Here is a 10,842-nt window from a genome sequence, read left to right as displayed (position 1 = left end):
CTTCAGAGCGTCAGATCGGGATCCTCACCCGGGCTGCAGGCCTCAGGTGCATCGTGAGCTCAGCTCAGGGGCACTCGCGGTCCCGTTCCACAGAGAATTCACTTCCCTGGGGACAAGGGAAACTCTCCACCCACATTCCACTTGCAGAGCCTGGCAAGCTCTCCAAATACACATTTCCCTCTGCGGGCACAGCTTTCCTGCTTAGAACTGCTCTTCTGACCCCTTGGAAAGTCACCACAGCAACAGTTGGTCTCATTCCAACCCTCAGGCAGCCCCAAGGCTCCACGCTCGCGTGCATGGCTGCCCAGCCCGGGCCAGCTCCACACTTCACCGGCCCTTCCTGCCAGCCACTGCTCCCTGTTTGTGCTGAGGGAGCCGCAGACCCACGTCAGGGATCGCCTTCCATTTCAGGTTCCAGTCAGACAAGGGAGAGGGCGCAATGAAGACTGAAGGGGGAAGGCACTGGCTCGGGCCCAGAGCCCAACTCGGGGCTGCTCACACGGCCTGTGCTCCAGCACACGTGCCCCGGGGAGCTGGAATGTTGGGGAAGTGAGGTTTAACTGCCATCACAGCCCTCCTCATTCACCCGTGTGGCCTGGGAGGCGCAGGTGGCAGCATGGCACCAGAGGAGAGCACTTGCCAAAGTTTAGGATCGGCTAATTTGCACCTCTTCTCGTAAAGCCAGTTCCCTACCTGGGCATCCCCTGCTAACTCCCACCCTGACCCTCTCTCATGAGCAGCCGCAGAAAGGAGAGGAAATCCCTCGGCTCTAAAATGGCATCCGGAGAAGCTAAGACAAGCCTCAAGAATGCCTACCCGACTGCCAAGAAGCTGTTCCCCAAGGCAGAAGAGGACGAGGCGGAAGCCGACTACTGCACCCCCGGGGCCTTCGAGCTGGAGCGGCTCTTCTGGAAGGGCAGTCCCCAGTACACCCACGTCAACGAGGTCTGGCCCCAGCTCTACATCGGCGACGAGTAAGTACCCGGGACCAGCCTCGCTTTGGCCTGGACCAGAGGGCAGCACCTCTCCCCAGTCACCCCCAACCTCCTCCTAGCCATGCGCTTGGGCCTTTAGGTTAGCTGTTTGGGGAGAACTGTCAGGGCCAGGTTGATCTTCATATCCCAGAAAGCCCAGGAAAGGGGTGAAAGCCAGACAGGTTTCTCTGCTGCCTCCAAGTCCAGAGAAAGGCGAGCTGGGGCTGGGGCTGGGGCTGGGGTAGTGACTGCAGGCCCAGCAGGGAGTCAGGCTTCAACATCTTGAGGCCATGGCTTCCTCAAGGTTGCTGCTGGGAGGCAGAGCGCTGAGTGGGCACCAGGCACCAACCACAGGATTCAGGCAGTAAAAAGACAGAGGGAAAGGAAGGGTAAAAGGGCAGTTTTCTGAAAGCAAGTCCCACCCAAGTCTTCCCCCACTAATAGCTGCAAGGGAAGCTAGGAAATGTAGTCTTTTACTCTAGCCGGCTGTAATACCAGCAAGAACAAGAGCAGTGCTCAGACTGACAGCGCATGTCCTGAAGGCTGGTTGGCCTAAATTAAAGTGACCTTCTCCTGCTCCAGGTTTTTCCATCTACCATTCCCATTCTTGACGCAAATGAGACCTGCTTATTATAAATGATGATAGTAACAGCTGTCAATGGTTAAACACGAAAAGTTAGCCACTGTACATGCACGATCTGATTTTGTCAAAATAACCCAATGAAAGAAGTTATCTAATTATTTTACAAATAAGGAAACTGAGGCACAGAGCCTACTTAAGTGCCCCAAGGACTTGCAGCTTGGTGGCAGAGAGCTAGGAGCAGCTCTGTCCAGCCCAGAAGCCTTGATGGTGGTCATCACCCCCCGTTCCAGGAGCTCCAGCCCTCCAGCGCATGCTCCCTCTCTCCAAGGAGCAGACGGCGTGAAAGGCCTGTGTGTGTGACTTTAATGCACGTCCTGATGCTCAAAACCTGCACATGCATCGTCTAAGCATGGGAAACGCCCAAGCACAGCATCTCTTGATTTTTTTTCCCTTAAATTTTTTTTAAAGATTTTATTTACTTATTTGAGAGGTAGAGTTACAGACAATGAGAGGGAGAGACAGAGAGAAAGGTCTTCCTTCCATTGGTTCACTCCCCAAATGGCTGCAACAGCCGGAGCTGTGCTGATCTGAAGCCAGGTGCTTCTTACTGGTCTCCCACGCGGGTGCAGGGGCCGAAGCACCTGGGCTTCTACTGCTTTCCCAGGCCACAGCAGAGAGCTGGATTGGAAGAGGAGCAGCTGGAACTAGAACTGGCGCCCATATGTGTTGCTGGCGCCGTAGGTGGAGGATTAACCTACTGGGCCACTGTGCCGGACTATTTTTTTTTTTTAAAGATTTATTTATTTTATTTGAAAGCCAGAGTTACACAGAGAGAGAAGGAGAGGCAGAGAGAGAGAGAGAGGTGTTCCATCCGCTGCTTCACTCCCCAACTGGCCCAAACAGCCGGAGCTGTGTTGATCCAAAGCCAGGAGCCAGGAGTTTCTTTTTGTTCTCCCACGCAGGGCGCAGGGGTCCGAGCACTTGGGCCATCTTCTGCTGCTTTCACAGGCCACAGCAGAGAACTGAACTGGAAGAGGAGCAACCGGGACTAGAACCGGAACCCATATGGGATGCCAGCCTTGCAGGCGGAGGATTAAGCTACTGTTTCACTGGGCTGGCCCCATGCCCTTAATTTTTTTTTTTTAAGATTTATTTATTTGAGGGCCAGCGCCGTGGCTCATCTGGTTAATCCTCTGCCTGTGGTGCTGGCATCCCATATGTGCGCCGGGTTCTAGTCCCGGTTGCCCCTCTTCCAGGCCAGCTCTTTGCTGTGGCCCGGGAAGGCAGTGGAGGATGGCCCAAGTGCTTGGGCCCCTGCACCCGCATGGGAGACCAGGAGGAAGCACCTGGCTCCTGGCTTCAGATCGTTGCAGCCCTGGCTGTAACAGCCATTTGGGGAGTGAACCAACGGAAGGAAGACCTTTCTCTCAGTCTCTCTCTCTCACGTCTATAACTCTACCTGTCAAATAAATAAATAAATAAGAAAAAGACTTTATTTGACAGGCAGAGTTACAGAGAGGCAGAGGCAGAGGGAAAGAGAGAGATCTTCCATCCGCTGGTTCACTCCCAAATGGCTGCAGCAACCAGAGCTGGGATCCAAAGCCAGGAGCCAGGAGCTTCTTCCGGGTCTCCCACATGGGTGCAGGGGCCAAGGACTTGGGCCATCTTCTACTGCTTTCCCAGGCCATAGCAGAGAGCTGGATCAGAAGTGGAGTAGCCGGGACTTGAACCGGTGCCCATATGGGATGCCAGCACTGCAGGCCGTGGCTTTATCTGCTACGCCACAGCGCCGGTCCCAATTTTTTTTAGTTACATGCTTTTGTATACTAAATTTAGCTAAGTAGATGGTTGTAATAAACAAACTGCATAATTTCCCCCGTCCCCTTTTAATTCTACCACTGACTTCGCAGTAAGTGACTTGCACACTTCTACTGCTTCTTGTGTGCTACTGCTAACATCAGGAAACATGAACATATACAAATATAGGAAGGGCTTTCATTCCTTTTTAGCAATTTTAATGGGAGAAGAAAAAGAATCATACTTTACACACCATCTATTTTTTTAAAAGATTTATTTATTAATTTGAAAGGCAGAGTTACAGAGAGGCAGAGGCAGAGAAAGAGAGAGAGAGAGATCTTCCATCCGTTGGTTCACTCTCCAAATGGCCGCAACGGCCAGAGCTGTGCCAATCTGAAGCCAGGAGCCTGGAGCTTCTTCTAGGTCTCCCATGCATGGGCCTAAGGACTGGGGCCATCTTCCCCTTTCCCAGGCCACATCTGGGAAAGTGAGAGCTGGATTGGAAATGGAGCAGCCGGGACTCGAACCGTTAGCCATATGGGATGACAGCACACAGGTGGCGGCTTTACCTGCTACAACACAGCACCGCCACCCCCCCCCCCCACTCTACATTTTAAGTTTTTCATAGCATAACTGTGCCTCAACTTCTCCAAATATCTCCCAGTTGTGAACATTAGAAGGACTCTGTCCTGTTTTCTTTTTGATTTCAGCTTTATTGGGATATAATTCAAATACTGTAAAATTTGCCTTTTTAAAACACACAACTCCGTGGTTTTATCACACCCACAGAGTTGTACAAGCGGCACCATGATCTTTTATCTTCTCGAGAGAAAACTTCAAATCCATTAAATAGTTACTCCTCACTTCTATATTCCCCTAGCCCTTGGCAACCACCAATCTACTTTCTGTGTCTGGATTTACCTATTCTAGACATGTTTTCCCCTTTATTTTATTTATACAAAGGGCAGAGTTAGAGAGAGAGAGAGAGAGAGAGAGAGAGAGAGAGAGAGAGAGAGAGAGAGAACAGAGAGACAGAGAGGTCTTCAATCCACTGGTTCACTCCCCAGAAGGCCACATAGGTCAGGGCTGGGGTGAGGCTGAAGGCAGGAGCCAGGCGCTTCTTCCGGTCTCACACATGGGTGCAAGTCCCAAGCACTTGGGCCATCCCCTGCTGCTTTCCCAGGCCATTAGCAGGGATGCTGGCGTTGAAGTCAGCAGCTTTACCTGCTGTGCCACAACACCGGCCCTCTGGACATTGTATATAACGGGAATCCTACAACACATGGCCCCTGTGGCTGGCTTTCTCCCATTTCCCAGGTTTTCAGAGTTCATACAAGTTGCAGCACCTGTCAAAATTTTATTCCTTTTTATTGCCAAACAATCCCTGTACCATTACTGCAGCTTTTCTGTAAATATAAAATTAGCTTTTAGGAGAAAAAGTAACTTTGGACCAAAATATCACTATAAGAAATTTAATTTAGAGAAACAAGAGTACCAAGACATGAGGAAACATGTACAATATTTATTATAACACTGTTTGAAGTAGCCAAAAAAAGACTTGAATTTCTTCTCATAATAAAGAAATATTTAGTAAACTTAGTAAATATATTTTCCTATTTTAAAGTAATCTATACCCACTGTATAGAGAAGTCTGTGACAGAGCAACAAAAGAAACTTCCTCATATGGTTGTATGGACCTGGACAATACATGGAAAACAGTGCAGTGCCAGCACTTAGTAAGCACTCAATAAAGGTGAGTGATAACAATCCAACAGTGATTAACAGAAGAAAAGCCTTAACTCCTGACCCCAAAGCCACTCCTAGTAAGACTTTGGAATACTTCCTCCTGGACTCCTTTTTCCCTCTTTGTTCTAGTTATTTGAAAGGCAGGCAAACAGAGATGTCACATGGCTGATTTACTCCTCAAATGCCCAAAACAGCAGGGGTGGGGACAGATAAAGCCAGGAGCCTGGAACTCAACACAGATCTCCCACATGGATAGCAGGGACCTGACTACTTGAACCGTAACTTGCTGCTTCCTAAGGCACACATTAGCAAGGAGCAGGAATCAAGAGCAGAGCCGGGACTCAAACTCAGGACCCTGATACGGTATGCAGGCATCCCAAGAAGCGTCCTAACTGCTGTGTCAAACACCCACCCCATGTTCTATTTTTTTTTTTTTTCTGACGATTCATTTATTTATTTGAAAGTCCATTACGGGGGTAGGGGTGGAGGTGGGGAGAGGGAGAGAGGGAGGAAGGGAGTGAGAGAAAGAGAGGGATAGGGAGGGAAAGAAAGAGAGTGAACAAGCTCTTCCATTTGTTGTTTCACTCCCCGAGAGGGCCTCAACAGCGAAGGCTGAGCCAGGCTGAGCCAGAAGGCATGTTGGAGCACCTGGGTTGGAGTCCGGGCTCTGGCTCCAAATTCCAGTTTCTTACTAATGCCGACCTTGGAAGGCAGCAGGTAACAAACCAAAGTAGTTGGATTCCTGCCACGCATATGGGAGATTTGAACTGTGTTCTGGGCTTCTGGTTCCAGCCCAGCCCAGCCCTGGCTATTGTAGGCACTGGAGAGTAAACTAGCTTGCACATAGTCTTGCTCTCAGTCTCTGTCTCCATCTCTTTCTCTCAAAATAATAATAATAATAATAATAATAATAATGGGCAAATGCAAATACTGTCGCTTAGTGAAAAAGAAATTTAGAAAACCTTGCAGATGCTGGACACCAGCCAAGGAAGCCACGAACTGTGTCTGAGCAGAAGGGACCAGTTAACAGAGTGCCACATAATGAGATACACTTGCCTCCTTGATCTTGGACCATAACCTTGTGTCTTTCAACCAAGAAAATGTCACTGCTCTTTCAAATCAGTGCAGCTCTGCCTAGACGAATCCCAAACACACACACACACACACACAGTCCAGGCTGTCTCCAAGGTCACATGTGTGCGAACAGCATGCCCAGGTTGGCGAGCAAGCCTGTCCCTCATCTCAGCCTCGAGTTCCGGGCTCCCTCCCACAATGCCCACTCAACAAGGTCAAGCAGACTCACAGAGGCTTACGCAAGTGCAATTAATCCCACTGCCAGAGCAAACACATGGAGGCTAGAACGTGGGTGGGGAGCAGGCCAGGCTGCCCGTGTTCCTTGGTCGCTTTATAGGTATTGCCCAAAGTAGCAAAAAGCTTAGAACTGGCTCCTGATGCAAAAAGCCTCAGTTGCAGTTTGACATTCGCATTGAGTTGAGTTTTTATTTTCTGTAAAAGCACCCAAGATTTCTGAAAGCTGAATATCCATGCTTTGGAAGTAAACACAGGCTAAACCTAGGAGTGAGGATTTATGTCCAAGACAGCCAGGGCCACTGTCGGCTCCTGGAGCCCAGGCCAGTGGCTCCTGGGATCAGTCCCTCTTTCCTGTCCTCTCTCCCTGAGGTACTCTATGGAAAGAGGCAGAACAGACTGTCTGCTCCTCGGTGCAGTGCCAAGGCCAAATTCTGGCTTTTGCTCGTCCTTGGGGAAGCCATGGAGCTTTCTGAGCTCAGTTGCTGCACCAGCGTAAATCGTGGGTGCAGCGAGTGAACACCCCCAAGACACCTGGGCACTCAGCAGGTGTGAACTGCGGTGGATGTAACGGCCTATAAACACCTGCCTCACAGTATGCACGGAAAAGAAGGGACCGTCATTACAATCTGCCATGAAGGGCCACGCCAACCGCCTCTGGATCTCACCACCAATCCAAGGCAGAGTTCTGGGAGAGCTGCTCCCCACCTCCCACATAGGCCTTCAGCTCATTCTCCCCAATACTTCCCTGGTCTTCCAGGCACACAAGGGTCCTGAGGAAGTGGTGCCACGTCAAGACCTGTGTCCTGTGAGTTTCAGAATTTCTAAAGCATTTTCTCAATCCCAGATGACCCCAGGGGAATTCACCAAGTCCCTGTCACTCACCAGCCAGGGGAGGGTAGAGCCAGCTCTAGTTAGAAGCTGCAGGGGGCCAGCACTGTGGCGCAGCAGGTTAAAGCCCTGGCCTGAGGTGCCGGCATCCCATACAGGCACCTGTTCTAGTCACAGCTGCCCCTCTTCTGATCCAGCTCTCTGCTGTGGCCTAGGATAGCAGTAGAAGGTGGCCCAACTGCTTGGGCCCCTGCACCCACGTGGGAGACCTGGAAGAAGCTCCTGGCTCCTGTCTCCTGACTGACGCAGCTCCGGCCATTGTGGCCATCTGGGGAGTGAACCAGTGGATGGAAGACCTCTCTCTCTGTCTCTACCTCTCTCTGTAACTCTGCCTTTCAAATAAATAAAATAAATCTTAAAAAAAGAAGCTGAAGAAGCTGCAGATAGGAGGTGTAGGCAAAGCCCTGTGTGTGCCAGTCAATCGCAGGGGTCTGGCCAATTGGCCACCCTGCGAGTGTTGCCATGGGAAAGTCTTTCCTGCTCGAAATAAGAAAGCCCCCAACCCTGACCATTTCCCCCAATTGGGGAGGGGTCTGAATCTGCCACAGGTGGGAATTGCAGGCACTGTTCAGGCATGACTAAGGACAGAGTTCAAGTGTTCCTAGTATGTGCAGCCACCAACCACATGTGACCTCTGGCAAAACATCTTACTGTTCTAGGACTCAGTTTCTTTATTTGTAAAATAAAGGATGATTTCTAAGATCCTTTCCAGCTCTAAAATAAGATGCTTTAAGAAATGGCCTATTAAATAAATTAGGCTTTATTAGGTTCAAGCACACACTTGTTTTATTACTTTTAAGTCATTCAAATTAGATTCAAATTAGGTTAACCAAGTGTTGCCCTCCAGAGAGCTAGGGACTCTGAGATAAGAATAATTCATGGGCTCTTATCAATCAGCAGTCCCTAAATGGGTACTTCAAAAATGCTTGAGTATGCTTGAAAGCACTAAGTTTCTGTAATTTAAATATTCTTACTTTAATCTCATTCACATCTTTCATTTGCTTAGCAAAATCTTTTCTCTTTCTTTTTTTCCCCTATAGTCAGCAGGAGGGGAAATATCCTAGCTACTGTCAAAGTGATTGCAAATTCCTAGGCAGGGCAGCCTCCAATGATAAGGCTCAGCCGGAACAGGATAATTGCAAAATCTCTCTTCCCTCTGCTCAGAGTGGGCGTCCTCAGGAGCCAGCACCAGGGGGCTGTAAAGATGTTCCTCTACTTCAATGGCCAGGGCCCTAAGCAGCTGCCCATTTTTATTAAAACTACGGCTGCACTCCAAAACCCACTGTTCTCCCCACAGCACCTGACTCCTCTCAAATACCTCCGACCACCCCCCCAGCCCAGGCATGTTTTTAGGGGTCTATCTTGCCCTTTCTGCTTTTCTGCTCCAGGGCTGGCCTGCTTTGTGTGCTGAAGCCCTGTCAATCAGCTAAGATACCCTCAGTGGTGGCTGGGCCTCCCACTGGTACACTGGGACACCTGCGACCCCTTCCTGAAAAAACAACGAATTCAGCCTCAACATGCCCCGCAGAGCTAATAGCTGACCTACCTCAAGGGGCGCCATGGCTGGTTTAGGACACAACAAACACATACCAAGGTTGACAGCATAATATGCTGCATGCCATCTAGGAACTAGGAAGTCTGGACCCTGAGTCTCCAGCCACTGAAGCTGCTTGGGGCACAAGCGGACATCATTTGTAGGCAGGGCTTCCAGGGAGAGATGCCCAGGCCCTGGCCTGGCTGTGCCTTCTCAGTCAAGGCCTCAAACCCAGTCAGCCAGATGTCGGCCCAATCCAACACCACTACTGCTCTGGTTCTCACAACCACACCTCCCGGGGGTTCTGACCTCCATCTTTTGGAAGACTATACTTTTGGGGGAGCAAGGCCTCAGGGGGTTAAACATCCCCAGGCCATCCCTGTCTTTGGTATAGTCTGTCTCTGAGAATTTTGAGGGTAAAAAAATGGAATTAAAATTAAAATTAAAATTAAAAATGGAATTAAAAAATGGAATTAAAAGTATGAGTTTACTTCGGTACCAAAAAATGCTGAAATCCGCACTTAGCTTTTTCATGATATGCATTTTCCAGGTATTATGAAAAAAAATCTGCACCAAATAAGCTCAAATTTTAAAATCCATTGTCCATAAACTGTGTAAGGAAAGAACATCAATAAAAATCACAGAACATATTCACATCCTAAATGACTGTACGACACGTTCACTACCACAAATCCATAAAACACAGAGGCAAAAAGAAGAAAAGTTAAATTCCCTGGGAAACATACCATGGGGGGGATGGCTACGTTTTGATATACATCTGTCTACTGCTTTTTTCCTCTGAATTTATCTATTAACCTTTTAAAGCAGCTTAAATTTTGCTTCACTGGACTTCAAAAACAATCCCGAAAGGGAAATACTGCCAGTGTAATTGGTTCTACGCAGCAAGTACCAGATACGGAGGTTCCTGGAGCTCCCACTGTTTAGGTCATGCAGCAGTGGAAGCTGTCAGCCTCAGGGGCTCAATACCAAAGACAGCCACCACAGACAAGGAACAAGGACACCCAAGACCGAGAAGGCCACCGAACTGTACTCACAAATGAGGTAGACACGTGGAGATCAGTGGCTATAGCTGTGAAATGACACGTGACCACCAGAGTAAGCAGGATACAGACCATCAGCAACAGGAGTCCACGACCCTGTGCAGGCAAGCACCAAGTCCCCCACACAGCCCAGGGCAGGGACAGTGTGCCTGGTCACAAATGGACTTGCTTCAAGGTCCCATGGAGAATCCTGCAAGTGGAACAGCTCATTTTCCATGGGAAGGAAGCTGCAGGAGGGTTTGCACACACGTCTGTCTCAGGCTTGAGCCTCCTCCCCTCTGTGCAGGGCCACACACCTGGGGAAATCCCTCGCAGGCACAGGCTGAGGGATTTGGGCCGAGCCCAAGGGCACCAAGGGATCTCACCAAGCGGAATGTCAGCGCACTGGCTGCGGAAGGGTTGGAAGCAAGCTTCCTGGGAGCAAGTCAAAAGAGGCTGACAGGAGGCTGGGCCAGCCACAGGAGGAGGAAGAGCGAAGGGCTCTGACTGAGGAAACAGGGCCCTGTGGAAGGAAGCTGCTTCCTCATGTCTCCAATCTGGAGTCAGAATCCAGAACTACGCCAGACGTTTCTGGGAAGACAGAAGAGCTAAAGAGAACTGGATCAAACCAGGGTTATAACAAAGCTCTTCAAAAGTAAACTGCAGGCCAGCGCCGCGGCTCACTAGGCTAATCCTCTGCCTGCGGTGTCGGTACCTCCAGGTTCTAGTTTCAGCTGGGGTGTCGGTTCTGTCCCGGTTGCTCCTCTTCCAGCCCAGCTCTCTGCTGTGGACAGGGAGTGTAGTGGATGATGGCCCAAGTGCTTGGGCCCTGCACCTGCATGGGAGACCAGGAGGAAGCACCTGGCTCCTGGCTTTGGGTCGGTGCAGCGTGCCAACCATAGTGGCCATTTGGGGGGTGAACCAACGGAAGGAAGACCTTTCTCTCCCTCTCTCTCTCTCTCTCTGTCT

The 10,842-nt window shown here is 49.9% G+C and overlaps 1 protein-coding gene across 2 annotated transcripts in view; it reads left to right on the top strand.

The window, feature by feature from the left end:
• Positions 1-249: 249 nt before the first annotated feature.
• The window catches only part of DUSP29 (dual specificity phosphatase 29), a 30,339-nt gene continuing 19,746 nt past the window's right edge, over positions 250-10,842 (top strand). The window contains exons 1-2 of one of the 2 annotated variants that reach the window (XM_062215052.1): positions 250-411; positions 741-974. In XM_062215052.1, coding sequence (XP_062071036.1) covers positions 775-974 — 200 coding nt within the window. In that variant the 5' untranslated portion in view covers positions 250-411; positions 741-774. Of the gene's footprint in view, positions 975-10,842 lie in introns of both variants that reach the window. The other variant, XM_062215051.1, reaches the window with a different exon arrangement.

The sequence above is a fragment of the Lepus europaeus genome, chromosome 17 (genome assembly GCF_033115175.1).
Source record: "Lepus europaeus isolate LE1 chromosome 17, mLepTim1.pri, whole genome shotgun sequence".
Lineage (NCBI taxonomy): Eukaryota > Metazoa > Chordata > Mammalia > Lagomorpha > Leporidae > Lepus > Lepus europaeus.
Note: the sequence above shows the minus strand (reverse complement) of the source record. Positions and strands in the feature narration are given on the sequence as shown.